Source organism: Rhizophagus irregularis, chromosome 5 (assembly GCF_026210795.1).
Source record: "Rhizophagus irregularis chromosome 5, complete sequence".
NCBI classification, from domain to species: Eukaryota; Fungi; Glomeromycota; class Glomeromycetes; order Glomerales; family Glomeraceae; genus Rhizophagus; species Rhizophagus irregularis.
In genome coordinates, this window is record NC_089433.1 from 756645 (window position 1) to 772319 (window position 15675).

Below are 15675 nucleotides of genomic sequence, written 5' to 3' on the forward strand. Positions count from 1 at the left end.
GAGTACTTATAAAAGCTAACTTTTTGTACAACTATTCTTTGGAAAGCGCAATTATAATTATTATTTATCTACATTGTTTGATAAGAATATCAACCATTTTTTGATATTCTGATCGAAATCTACTATCAATCCTTTCTTTTTTCCTTTTTCCTTTAATAAAAAAAAGGGGAATTTTGTGATTTGTCGATCTTATTCATTAATAAGCTTCAGAATCTCTGACATATGCAACCCTTCCGAGATCTTTTTTTTTTTATTAAAATTTGGTCTCGGAAATGGAAAAACTTTACAACTGCAGATAAGAGTTCAACCGAAGGAGGAATTTTCAAATATTATTTATTAAGCATTAACATATGAATAAAAAAAATGACTTTGATTTTAATATATTTGTACAAAATGGTTCCACCATCGAATAATTCACTGCAAGTTCCAGACTTTAGAAGAATACATAAAAGGAAAGATCCAAAGTTGGAGTGATGGATCTAGAAGATCACATGTAGGTCATTTCTTTTATTGGATAATACCAGTCGAAACTATTAAAACACCTGGCATTATGTACATGACTACATGTGTGCATTATGCTGATGTTAAATTTTTTTTTTTTTTTTTTTTTGGCTGAGCCATAAATTTATTCCTGGACTTCCGAAAAATTTAAACAACAATATCTTTTTTATAATACATTTTTTTGATTCTTTGTTGACTAATATTTTTACAATGATTTTAATTGGTTAATTTAATTATTGTTACTTTTTGTTTATAGTTGTTTTTTGGATTTGTCCAAAATGGAAAGATTCGGATAATTAAATCCCGATAAAGTTTTTGTCATTTCTGATATTGTATCTGTGATACGCGTAAATTTTATATGCGGGGAGAAAAAAGAATTTAATCTCGTCATACATCATCATTTACATGTTTATTGTAAATATTTAATCAAAAAAATAATGTTTTTTTCTTAAATGATATTCTTTTTTACCAAACAATATTATCTTTATCGTTATTTTCGGAATAATTAAAAATTACAGATTTTTAATTTGTTTGATTCAATATAAGATAAAGTATATTACGTAGTTTTTTGGTATTTTGTTTATATTTTGATTATTCAATAACAAAGTTTAAACATACTTTATGGACAAATAACAAATTTTTATTGGATAAAAATAATTATTTTTGTAATAAAATGAATACGCTTATCGGTTTTAATAAAAATTTTTTTGTTTGCAAATTTTGTATTGCACTGCCACATGATTTTCGTCAAGCCACCAAATTTTTTTTATATTGTAATTGATGTTATAGTAAAATTGAGTAAATTGGCAAGTTTGAATTAAAAATTCATTAACTAAATAATCCAAAATTTTGACGATCCATTTAACAATGGGACATATATATTCTTATAAATCTTTTGATTCAATTTTGCCTCTTGCCTTTTTTTTTTTTTAGCAAACACAACATAATACATTATTATTCCGGGTTTGACCGAATATATTTTTCCATAAATAAGAACTCATTTTTCTTTGTTTTCATTAACAATAATTAATTAGTCTTCCTTTTATACCTTTTTTTTTTTTTAAAAAAAAAAAAGGATAAATTCACCATTTTTTTTCGTTATTTCCATCCCATCTTTTTTTTTCCCCTCCTTTCTTTCAAAAAAGTTAACGAGAAAAAAAAATATGGAATCTCAATTATCAACCGAAACTTGGACTCAAATATTTAATTATCTTGAATCACGAGCGGATTTACATTCATGTCTATTAGTGAATAGATTATGGTGTAGAATAATGGTTAAAATATTATGGGAACATCCGTTTTCATATAATATGTCCCATGAAAAATTCAAATCGATTTTAAAAACTTATTTAACATGTTTAAATGAACGATCGATTGAAAGATTAGAAGAATCAGGAATAAAATTAATTATGTTTAATAATAAGAAACCGATGTTCGCTTATAACGAATTTTTAAGAGATTTAGTCATCGATTCAATTAGATTCGATATATGTATATACAATTTGATTAATGAATCAAAAGAAGAACAAAAAATTAAAAAAATTAATAAAAAAAGAAGAAATTTTCAAGAAAAAAGCGAAGATTTAAAAGATATTAGAAAAATTCAACAAAAATATTCAAAAGAAGGTGATTTGATACTTGAAGAATTAATAAAATTAATATGTAGTAAATCTAATAAAATACGATCATTATCAGTATCACCTTGTAATATGATGGATTATATGATCACGCTATTAAAAGATGAAAATAATTATTATTTTAATAATATTAAATCTTTTACAATTAATTCAACATCTAAGGTCTATAATTCATATGAACTAATTAAAGTTTATGAATTAATTTTTGCTTTATCACGTGTTTCAAAAAATATAACTCATATAAGAGTTAACAATGCTTGTCAAAGTTATCAAAGTGAACTAGGAGATTCATTAGGAATTCTATTAAATTCACAAACTAATTTACGTTCATTAGATTTGGAATATCTGACCGAACCAGTATATTATGAACCAATTATATCAAAATCAAATATTATTTCTACATTAAGTGATATATCATTTAAAAACATTAATTTCGGGAATATTTCTCAAAAATCTATGAACTCTTTAATCAAATTATCTCAGAATTTAAAAATATTAAAAGTTGCTTCATGTTTAAATTGTTCATTATTATGTGATGCAATGAAACAATGTTCAAATTTGGTAGAATTTACTTATGAAACATGTCAATTTGGTGAAGATTTAGATTTCTTATTAACAATATTAAAATCTTCATCATCCTCTCTTAGATATTTGGATATATTTTGGATAAGAGATGGTAGTAATGATAATGAATCATTACTTAAAAGACTAAAATTAATTAATTGTATATCTGAACATTGTACAAAACTTACTTACCTAAAATTACGTAGATTAAATAGCGAAGATTTATTTTCGATTTGGTACGGTTGTAAACAATTGGAAGTACTTAGTTTTTTTTGTAATGAACATAGTGATTGGGATGATTCTTTGGAAGATTTGGGAAGATTATTACCTTGTACTCTCAAGGTACTAAAGATTGGTCATTGGATCGAAATGCCTTTTAGTGCCATGGCTCTAGAAAGTTTTTTGAAGGGCTGTAAAGAGAGTTTAAAGAAATTAGAAATTTATAGTTTTAAAAAATTATGTAAACACAGCGAGTACGTTAGTGTGTTAGAAAATAGTGGGGTATATTATGAACTGATTTCTTAAGGCTATGATTTGTAAGGAAATTATGATTTATAAGAAAACATTAAGGCTAATAACAATTAAGGAATTTTTAACTAAATAAATCAATCAATTAAGATGTATAATGCATAAATTTTTAATTCGGATAAAGTTTATAAGAAAAAAATTATGAATTAATAATTCATGCATACAATATAACATTATTCATTTTACTTTTTAAGTTATATAAATATGTTCTAGTCATTTGCTAGTTTTTTTAAAGATAGGAGTATCTTATGAAAGACTCGTTACATGCATGCGGTGCATGCGGTGCATGCGGCTTATGTAGGGCTAGTTTGTAGGCTAAACAGGGCTTAAATACAACTCGCCGTTTTTTTCTGCATAACGTAAGACGCCACAAACTCATAGTAATGCATTTGGATCACGTGGTTTTAATATGTCAGAGTTGGAGATACTGGGAACTAATCAATGGATTTTCTATTTTGTCGATCACACTTAATATGACTTTTTTTTTCTTTTTTCTTTTTTCTTATCTCATTTGTCCATTCGTCTCATTTAATCCATTTTCCTAAATCCTAATCTCTCCGTACAAATCCCCTTATCTTCATAGATTGATATTTTTATTTTATCGCATGATTATACATAATTGATATAAAAAAGTGAAATAAGATAATGTATGAAAATTTTATAGAAAAAGTTTAAATAAAGTTTATGAAGTGGATTAAAAATAGCAGATATTTAAAAATGAAATTTATAGAAATAAGAGGTTATAATTAATGCATGAACAAAAGCGTCAGACTTTTATTGGATGTGGAGGTCACGGGACCGAATGATTGGATGAAAATGGGTTACGTAGTGGCCATTTTCATCAATCAATGAAGGACCCTGTGACCGATATAGATGAACATATTCTAGCAAATTCTAGCAGTTTTATCAGCTGCTCCAGAAATTATTGTAACATTCGTTTGATTTATTTCATCTCCCTTTTTTTTTTAGCTACTCCCACCCCCATTCAATATATATATATATGGATTGATTATTTAACCCAATTTGATATATTACGATCGAATATCAAAATGACAATCAAATAAACTTAAATGTTTAAATGGATCGGATAGACGGATGAGATGATGGACTATCAGGATTATCCGGATTATCCATTGATGGTGGTGTTACAATCACATTTCAATAATAAAGATTAAAAGCACATTCTGTACATCATGTACCGATTTAATAACAACTTTACTATAATCTAATTAAATTACTAAATTACAAAACTTATCTACACGCTATCTAAACGCTATTTAGATACTAAAATGATGCTCACATGCTATTCCCATTGGTTTACGAATAAAAAATCACGATTGAACTCATTGAGTTTTACGTAATTTTGGCATAATATTTACGTATGAAATGCTGTTGCTCACAAAGGTAATCCAAACTAATCCAAACTAAGGGTCGATCACATCACTCAAGTATTCATCATGCTCGTCTCCTGACTTAAATAATAATATTGTCTTTGTTTAGAATAAATTCATTTTGACAACGAAGGACAAATTATACAATTAATTGATAACTACCTGCTACTTCGCTACGACGTCATATGCGAATAAATATGCATCTGTGCATATTCTACGTCGGTTATCGCATTGAGCCCACCATTGCGTGAAGACACTTTCCAATTGTGTATCTTCAGAAAAGAGGCCCATACAGGTTTCCTTTTCAATATACCTGCTAGCGTTCTTTTCGTGAATTTTGTAAATAACTTTAATCATTGTAATAATGATTTTTGAGATTGTGAGAAAATTTAAATTGAATGAACTTATATATTAACTGACCAAAAAAATGCCTCATGATCCATTGCTCCTTATTACTGGATTTGTACAGTATTAGCTATATCTTATATAATTCCAAAGTATAATGTAAGCTTTGTTTACTAAATTTGATGTTGAAATCTTGCCCAGAATATATAAATCCGAAATGCCATCTATGTCCAGTTTTTATCATACCGTAAAAAGTATTATCCAATTTTAGTTCTTCATCAATTGAAGGAGTAATATTCCAGTTTTTCCTTGTTAACGTACCTCCCGCCAATGGTCATCTTTGATCGAATATTGGAGATTTTAAAGTTAGCGTTATTTTGTCTGCCCTAAGTAAAAGTTTCTTTTTCAAATTCATAATAAACTAGATTCCATTAAACAAATAATGACTCTTAAAATATTTCTGGTATCAGTTGGTTGAAAGTGGCTAAGGCGAAGGCAACTTCAAACATGCGTGAGTTAAAGTATTATCCTTTTCCTAATAATGGATTAATTCCCAAACGTTCACGTATAAATCAAAATAACTTCCCAATTATATCGTTGTAATAGAATAATTGTGATTGAAATACCATTAAAAAACATTTTGTAAAGCTCTCATTCAGGTATATAATCGTTAGAAGGTAGAATAATAATTAATGATCAATAAAATTTCTATCAGAAAAAAATAATAATATAGAAATAGAACAATGGTCATTAATCTGATAATTGATGGAAATTTAGATGAAAATTTAAAACATAAAAAATAATTAAAAAAAAAAATAATATGCATACCTCGTTCATATATCCAATTTCATTTTTGATTCATGAATTAATTAATATCTGTGTTTTATTAAGTTGTCTTATGCTATTATATAAGTTTCTATAAAACCAATTTGGCACCTAGTTCTCTTTCCTCATATTTTAAAGGCTCGTTTCCAAATGGTATCAATTGATGCTAAAGCGTAATACAATATCTGTTACATTTAACGGTATTTGTAGCATAAATTGCCGCTGTTGGACCTGGTACATATTGTCCTATTGGAATCCTGGATACAGACAATTCTTAAGATGAGACCTTTCGTAGTATACTAATAATTATTAAAAGATTTAATTTAATTTCAAAACTCGGTATTAAAAATTAATAAATATTATTATTTACAAAGTATAATAAATAAATAAATTTAGTGAATATCTTTCTTTATCTACAAGGTTAAATAAGTTCATGCTAATATTAAAATTTTCGACTTATAGGATTTTGATCGGAAACGAATTTTTGTTCAGATATATATTGAATCTATAAGTTAAATTAAAAAAAATGTTCATACGCTTCAAATTACCTTTCAACTTTCCCGCTTAAATTATCCCGCACCTTGAACTTACACATTCTTATCAAGTTTATATCGCAGAATAGATAAAATATTCCTAGAGCAACTCAACAATAATTCACTTTTTCATAATGCGACTCATTCCATATTCTCTCGCATTGATCTCAAATAATTTAAAATAAATCGTGTCGCTATTTAAAATCATTGAAGTTTTCTTTAATGTAAATTTTGATTTCGAACCTACACATTTTTTTTTGCTAGTCTATTTTTTTTTTAAAAAAAAAACTCGCATATATATAGTATGATGATAAATTCATGTGACTTCAACTTCCTTTTTTAAATAAGATTTACAAGTAGTTACACAAAAAAAATTGATATACTTTTTGCATTAAAAAAATAATTCGATGATGCTAGTATTCTTAGAGATGATATACAAATACCTTGATCCTTCAATTGCATTTAAGTTTCATTAAAAAAAAAAATTATAAAGAATATTTTTTTCCATAGTTGTTTATATTATTTAAATTATGGTTAGCGTAAGTAGTGTTGGATTTGTACAATATCTAATTTTATATTATTGGACATTTATTGTTCTATTATTTAATTTAATGTATTGTTTGGTTTGGACAATTGGACACATATCCGATTGGATATCCGATTGGATATCCAATTGGATGTCCAAATGTGGCGTAACAATAGAAGAATTTAGCGATGAATGTAATCTATAAGATTGTCATTAAAAAAATTTATTTCTTTTAAAATAGAAATGAAGGTTGAAGATTTATTATGGTTGAAGTTTTTTTTTTCATGAGACCAAAGCAAAGATGAAAGGGATGCAGCAATAAGTTTCAATTGTTTCATTTATAAAGTTTTTGTTTGTTAAGCCAATCATCGACAATCAATGGTATTTTTAGACAATTTGGTCGAAAAATTCTTTCTTTTTACATTAATTTCAAGAATCGTTCAATTTAAAAGAAAGGTTCCAAAGTTTGCATATTTATACTATACTGTATATAATCATGAATGAAAAACAGGATTTTAAAAACTACCAATTGGATTTTAACGCTTTTGACTATAGTAAGAATTTTATAAATAGATTCATTTATTTTGTTAATTTCTATTTATAGAATTTAAAAATTCTATAAATTTTTGTATTGATAAGGCAATTAATTATATGAAATCATAAATTATAACTTGCTTTAACATTATATTTACGATATTAATTAGATATTATAATTTTACGTAAAAAGATATCTATCATACAAAAATTTAATTATATATATTGGATTTATTTCACCTAACTTTCTCGCACTTCTCTCACAAGTCATAACTGCCTTCTTTATTTAAAATGATAATATTTTGAAAAAATGGATTTGTATGAAGGACAGACTCTCGGAGTAAATATATAAAAAATTATAATATCTGATATTATTAGTTATTATTTAAGGACAAAGAAATGTAATCATAATAAATATAGCAAAAACTGGGAATAAGCGTATAATAATTTTATGAAATTAATCTTAATCATTATTTAAAAGCAAAACGCTGATAAACATAAATATTGAGAACAAAAAAATACTCAAAAACGAGATGACATTGAATGATATTAACTGATCCAGTCCAAAAGAAAAGTAATTTCATCTATCAATAAATATCCATAGTAAAAAATAATATAAAAATGTTTAATTCAACAAATACCAAAAAAAAAGTTCTATTAGAATATTTATTTTAAATAAAATAAAAGTAAATAACTTACTTCACCATTAATTTCTTGTCCCTCAAAGTTGAAGTAACAGCTTCAAAAACATCTATGCAATTTTAATTTATAAGAAAATAATAACTGAATTACATGCACTGGTATAAATTGCGAGGAGATGGGACCAACTGGTCTAACACTCCAACTGGTATAGGACACAAGCATATTTCGCATAATGCATAATATTGACTGTGGTTTTCCTTATTATTTTAAAGCAGTAGGATATCAAAAATGGGATAGAGTAGATTTAAAGATAGAATTATCACCTGCTACTAGTTTATATTTGCTAGAATTTTTCTACTGGATATTTTAAACTATTTAGTTATAACAAATCATTATTTAGAGATTTTATAATAATTCCACATTATTCATTTCCTTTCTAAACAAACTAAAACATTCTTCATTTTTATTCATTCTATTCAATCTTTAACGCGAACTTGCTATGGTTAACTCCCACGATGAAATTCAAAACAACTACAAATCTATCAGGAACAGTTCCTTTAGCCAAATATGTTAATGATAAAACTTATTATCGTCATGCAATCCAGCCGGAAATCTACTCAGGATCAGACTTGGTGCTCTCTCTTGTGGATGATGAGCAAAATGTGATTCTATTATCAGCAAGCTGTACAGTTTCTGTAAGACCTATTTGGCGAGAAAAGATCGAAAAGCAGTTAACCAAGTCATGTACGAAATTTCAATATATGGAATGCCCGAGAGAGAAAAAAAATAAAAAAATAAAAAAAAACACCATGCCTTCAAACAGGTCTTGGTGATATTCCCGCAAATAATGAAGAGGATGAGGTTGACACGGAAGAGGAAAATTTTTTCATTTAATAATGTCAAATGACCAAATGACGCCACACTTAACATCAAGTAGTCATTTGTATAGTGTTCATTTAATTCTTCTCAATTCACTTCTTTATTTTATAACTTATTTTGGAATTTGGAGTAAAAACAAAAAACTTTTGAATTAATTATTCCTCGCTAACGCTTAGTCCCGTAAAATTTTTAATTTCTTTTTTATTAGATATTACTTTCGTTTCTAGTCCTTTTATATAAATAAAATTTTTGCTTAATAAAAGTTGTCAATAATATAGTAGAAAATCATGATGAAAAGAAAATTCCTTAATTTTGATATTATTATAGTTTTTAACACCATTTAATAATTGAAAAGTAAAAATTAGGAGATCTTAAATTAATTAGTTCAGTGTGACGTAGGACTATTAATATCTATGAAAAGTGATACAAAAGTTACGTTATCGATTTTAATATCGGACCAATAAAATCGTAACAATCACTTTAATGGTTACATTTTTTATTTTGTGTATCACTGCACGAACGAGGAACTTTACAACGGGTCCCGTTCCCGTTTTCTAATATATTGAAGTTAAATTTTGGACTTTTGTGGTGTTTGGTCGACACAGCATAAAACATTATGATTATAAATAAAGTATTAGTAATATAATATTTTCATGGTCAAATAAAGATCGTTCATAATACAAAATTAAGAAATCATTATTTCGAATTTGGTTACAAAAAAGCGCGATAATTTATAAATATTAATTAGAAATATTTAGAGTTTAAATAACAATAGTAACATTATTATACCTGTTATATATTCTATGCGCCTAACATATCATCAAACGTCACACATAAATCAAAAATGTCGTATTTTAAGGTGAAAAGTTGATAAATCGTTAAAAATAAGCCAAACATACCCGATTGTTATTAACCTTCCTGTAGATCCCAAATTACTAAATAAAGAATACAATAGCAGAAATATTACTTAATCAACTATCTTCCGCAGTATATATTTATTTGGCTAAATGTCTCCTAAAAACTTGAATAATTTCTCGTCTCACCTTTTTTTCATGAGAAAAAAAATGCCTTCAAAATTTTTAGCTGAGTTATCAAACGATTTCAAACAACTTTTCGAAACGGAAATAGGATATGACGTTATTATTTACGCTGGAGAAACTCCAAACGTAAAAGAAATACACGCTCATTCAAATATTTTATGTATTAGGTCTCAATATTTTCATACCGCATTTTCTAATAAATGGGCTAAAAAAATAAATGGAAAATTTATTTTAAAAAAACCAAACATTATGCCACATATAATTGAAATTATTATAAGGTAACGTAAAAAGTACGTTGGAATTTATTTTATATTAAAAAGTAATATTAAATAATAATAAAATTCAATTATAGATTTATTTATTGTGGAAACATTGAATTAAAAAATTTACAAGTTGAAGATATGTTGAAATTGTTATTAGCAGCAGATGAACTTAACATTCAACAACTATCTTCTTATATTCAAGAATATTTAATTGAAAATAATGCGGATTTTTTACGTCAAAATCCAAGTGAAATTCTCGAAATAATATTTCACGAACGTAACGCGTTTGAAATATTGTGCGATTTTTGTGTAGAAAGAATCTGCGCAGAACCGAAAAACTGGTTTAATTCTGATAAATTTTTATCTTTGAAACCTTCTCTATTAGAACTATTATTAAAAAGCACAGATTTGAAAATGAATGAAATCGAAATTTGGGAGAAAATATTAAATTGGTGTTTTGCGGAACAAAAAGTGGAAAATGATCCAACAAAATGGAGTAAAGATGATGAAGAAAAGATTAAGGAATCTTTGAAAAGGTTTATTCCTTTAATTCGATTTTATGATATCGAACCTGAGGATTTCTTTTACAGGGTGTACAATTTTAAAAAAATATTACCGAAAGATTTAATTCATAATCTTTTAGAATTTCACGTAGTACCTAATCAAAAACCTAAATCTGACGTATTACCTTCAAGATTTTCGAAACTGGGCTCAAGTCTACTTAATTCAAAGGTGATACCTTTATTTGCTTCATGGATCGATAGAAAAGATCCATCATATAATTATGAAAATCTCCCATACGACTTTAAATTATTACACAAATCAAACCAGAATTTTAATAATGGGTTTAATGCAACATCCTTTCATAGGGATTGTGACAATAAAGGTGCCACAATTTGGATAGCAAAAATCCAAGATTCAACGCAATTAATTGGAGGATATAATCCTCTCGATTGGAATGGAAATTGTGGTAGTAAGAGTACCGATGATAGTTTTTTATTTAACTTTACAGACATTACAAATATTACAACCGCGAGGTTGGGTTATGTTAGTACTTCGATTGGAGCAGTGTATTGTAAGAATAATCAAGGACCCAGTATGGGGAATTTATATTGTTCCAATTCTAATAATTGGATTTATGGAGTAAATGGGGATTGTTATCCTCAATTGGGTATTTCGGCAAATATCACAGTTGAAGATGTCGAAGTATTCCAAGTTATTAAAAGACAATAATAAAAGCTTTCAAGTTTTTAGGAGGTTTTTTTTTAAGTAATTAAGACGTTAAGTGATACTAATCAAGAAACTCGATTTTTGGTTAGTTTGATTGTTAAATATGGTTTAAGTATTTTAAGCGTTTCTATAGCGCATTGTTTTTATGCTTTATGCTTTATGCTTTATATTTTATGCCTTATGATTTTATGTATATGCCTATTATACCTCCTAAATCCTATTTTTATGACTATGATTATGTTTATGTTTATTTTATGTCTATAAGATATTTTATTTATTTATTTGAATAAAGAAATAAGATTATCTATGTATATTAATTCGCTAGAATTTTTAATCAATCATAAATCAAATAATTATTATTTTATTCCAATTTAATTTTTCGCTTAAACATATAAAATGCCTAAATCAAAAAATGATTATTATTTTATTCCAATTTAATTTTTCGCTTAAACATATAAAATGCCTAAATCAAAAAATAATTATTATTTTATTCCAATTTAATTTTTCGCTTGAAACATATAAAATGCCGTAATATCGTAATATGCAACATTTGCTAAATTTATATTATTTAAAAAAATTGCGTAATTTTACAAAAATAATTTTTTAATACGAACAGATCATTAAAAAAAGTTTAATCGATTCTATAAATGAAGTTAATTTAATTATCAAGAAAAATTAGAATTTGTTAAATCTAGATATCACACTCATCGTTTAAAATGTCATGTATTTATTGCATCTCACTAATTTAACTGTTGTTACATCAAAGGTAAATCAAAGATTGAATTAATATTGAAAAAAAGTAGATTTTTGTAAATTCTTCAAGCTCTAAATCTACGGTTATTTTTCACAAAATTAAGATAAAATTCTATAAATATAATAAGATTTAATAATTTAAAAAATAAAAGATTGAATAATTATAGATTTAATTTTTTATAAAAACAACAGAAGATTAATAATTTTAAAAAAAATAATTTAATGATTAAAAAAAAAATAAAAGATTTAATGATTAAAAAAAATAAAAGATTTAATGATTAAAAAAAATAAAAGATTTAATAATTAAAAATATAAAAGATCTAATATCTAAAAAAAGGGTAAGATAATATAAAATAAAAAGGAAAAATAAAATAAAAGATAAAATATAATAATAATAATAATAACAACCCTATAATTTAAAAAATCATCATAAAAGAAATGATTTTAAATTTAGGATAACAAAGAATGTAAAAATGTAAAAATGGGGGAAAAAAATATTAAAATAGATCAACATTTTAATATTAAAAGTCTAATATCTAATTATCTAATTATTTAAAATGAATTCTTGATATCAATTTCGATATCAAATAAAATAATAAGTTTATGAGAATGAAATAAAAGGATCAACAATAACCCTCGATAATAAAATCAAAAAATTTTGCAAGGAAATTCAGGGGTTGATAAATCCATCACGTAATCAATTCACTTAGATTTTCCTAAATATGATTAAGAGAATTAAAATAGTTGAACTTGAGAATTTAAATTTGAAAAAAAATCATATCAATAATGTTTAATAAATGATTACTTAATGATTTTGAGAAATTTTCCAATAATTTTCTTCAGATGGGCGGATGGATGATTAATAGTGTTAGAATAGCATATACAAATAATATGCCATCTACTTTATATCCTCACCTCAGATGCACCAGACGCAAGATATCCTGTTAGATATATGTTTTCATATTAAATGTAAGATTATAGGCCTCTATTAAATTTTACATCGCTATAAAAAGACATGGTCAAAGTTGCAACAGATCCTGATGCAAATTCGCCACTCTTTACAAAAAAAAATTTAAATTAGATAATTAATAGACTTATCCCTATACTTTTTAACGTACTTTACTCTTATAAATCACAAACAAACCTGCTCTAAGTCCAAGAGTGCTCATAATGGAAAGCGGAAGATCAAGCTAAAGTATCAGCAGCTCCAGTTCCAATCATTGGAAAATTTTCATCGTACCACATATTCTGGTAATATTACAAATACTGTACATGCTTAGATAAGATTGTAACCATCTAAAAAAAATATAATCAAATCCTAACATAAATTTTTTCTTTTTAAGAAAGAAAAATCTTTAAATAGAAAATTTTTTAATCTATTTTGCTCTTATAGCGTTATTTGACAAACCTGTTCCAAATTTGGAACACATAATCTAGAAAACGCATTGGTCACTGACCCGTACGAAATTTCTAAATTTCTTAAATATTTTATAGTAGAGAATTATTACCGAACTAATTTAGATTACGTAATGAACATAATAATTCAGTCAATATTTTAGAACATAAAGTTGCTATTGATGAAACAAATCACAAGATGTAAATCATTATCACGTTGAAAGATTACTATATTACTATTAAGAATCATTTAAAACCTCAGAAAACTTACGTTGCATAATCTAGTGATGAATATGTAATCACAATACGGTATTAAGGTATCAACTTACATAATACTATTCCTTCAAGATTTTTTTGAATTACGCCATCTTTACTTTAGATGTAATTGAAGGACCATAGTCAAACAGCTGATTATTTTACCTATTTTTTAAGAAAAAAATCTTTAAATTAGAATATTCACGGACATAATTTTATATGTTAAGATAACTTATTTTATCAAAAACTTGTTTCTAAACTCAACGTGCCAGTACTACAACCTTACTTCAAGAATTTTTCATAAAGGCAAAGGAACATGAATATGCTTTATCTTAACAAACTCATTGCGAAAAGAGAACTTGAATAGTTCAATATCATGATAGCATTGTAAAGAAACCTAAAAAGTTATAGAAAAACAGAAATAAATAAAAAGGGATATATAATGAAAACAAAGTTGGAATGTTACTTGTGTTACATACTTTGGAGCACCGTTTCCCATTATTGGATAAGTTGCATGACGTTCTAATACTTATTTAATGATATTTCGGCCAGCTGATTTTGCATGTTTTAATTGAGTAACACACAAGCTCAAATTATTCTTATTGTACGACGTATTCTGATCAATCTTGTCGTATATGATGACATGGCGAAATGGAAATCTCACATAATCATATCTACTGGTTTTGCCTTGAATATTTTTGTATCAGAATAAAAAAAACTCCTAATTATATAACGGATGTTTAAAAATATAAGCCTTGACAAAGAATTTGACAAAAAAATGAGGAGGATGTATTATTAGAATATAAATACTACCGTATTGATGATCAAATATTATGAAATTAAACGTAAATGCATTAAGTTTTGCAAGCTAACCTCACCACGTTTCTAATTGTCTAATTTAAATAAGATTGTATGTAATTTCATTTTGGGAATTGGGAAGTTAATATTACCTGTACATTTTCCAAAATATAAAACACAAATAATACTAAAATACAAAACACAAATACCATAAAGCAATTTTTTGGGGGCAATATTTAGTTGAAAATACATTGAAAATATCTGGAAATTGTCAAGAAAAATAATAAAACATTATATGAAAATTTTATCAATTTCAAACTCCATAGTAAATCAGTAAAAAAAAATATTAGAAGAATAGAATTTTGGATAATTAACGAATTACAGTCAACTCTTCTTAAAACGACGTAACCGTCCTGCACTTCAAATTCGTTATAATTTTATATCGAAGAATTTGAAGAATTTAATTGGCTGGTTCACAATATCGTGACGAATATTACTGGCTACAAGTCACGTGATTAGTTATATATATATATATAAAAAAAGAGTTTACAATCCGCAAGATACCAGATCGGCCGTTTATTGGATAATCCATCAATTTTTTTATATATTTTTTATTAATATTTTGTTTCTGGTTGAATAATCGATAAGTTAAATCTTGCATATATACTGTACTGTACAGTACATATATATATACAATATATCACATAATAAATATCCGCATTTATGCTACTATCCTAACTCCCCTTTAAACATGAACTCATGTTTACAATTTATTCTTACCCGCCCGTTGTAGAACTTGAAAAGGGGGATTAATTGAATTTATTGATTATTATCCTATTATCCTATCTTCTATTTATTTATTTAAGAAACCGGTGAATTTTATTTATTATTTCCAACGAAATGAGAATGTTTTTTCTTTTATTAAAACAGGTTTCATTATTTATGAATAATAAATTTTTGGTTAAGAAGAAAATTCAACAATAATAAAAACTACATAAAAATTTCGAGTGATGTCTCACGTCACTCACGTGCTATT

The 15675-nt window shown here is 26.0% G+C and overlaps 2 protein-coding genes across 2 annotated transcripts; both read left to right on the forward strand.

Annotated features, from left to right (window-relative positions):
• Positions 1–1664: 1664 nt before the first annotated feature.
• OCT59_024719 (uncharacterized protein) lies at positions 1665–3227 on the forward strand (the record flags this gene model as incomplete). Its single annotated transcript, XM_025315287.2, has 1 exon — positions 1665–3227. The coding sequence occupies one exon, from the start codon at positions 1665–1667 to the stop codon at positions 3225–3227; it is 1563 nt and encodes a 520-aa protein (XP_025183215.2).
• Positions 3228–8541: 5314 nt separating this feature from the next.
• Positions 8542–8920, forward strand: OCT59_024720 (uncharacterized protein; the record flags this gene model as incomplete). The annotated part of the gene is made up of 2 exons (XM_025325027.1): positions 8542–8770; positions 8850–8920. 2 exons carry the CDS (start codon positions 8542–8544, stop codon positions 8918–8920), a joined length of 300 nt encoding a protein of 99 aa, XP_025183214.1.
• Between the last annotated feature and the right edge of the window lie 6755 nt (positions 8921–15675).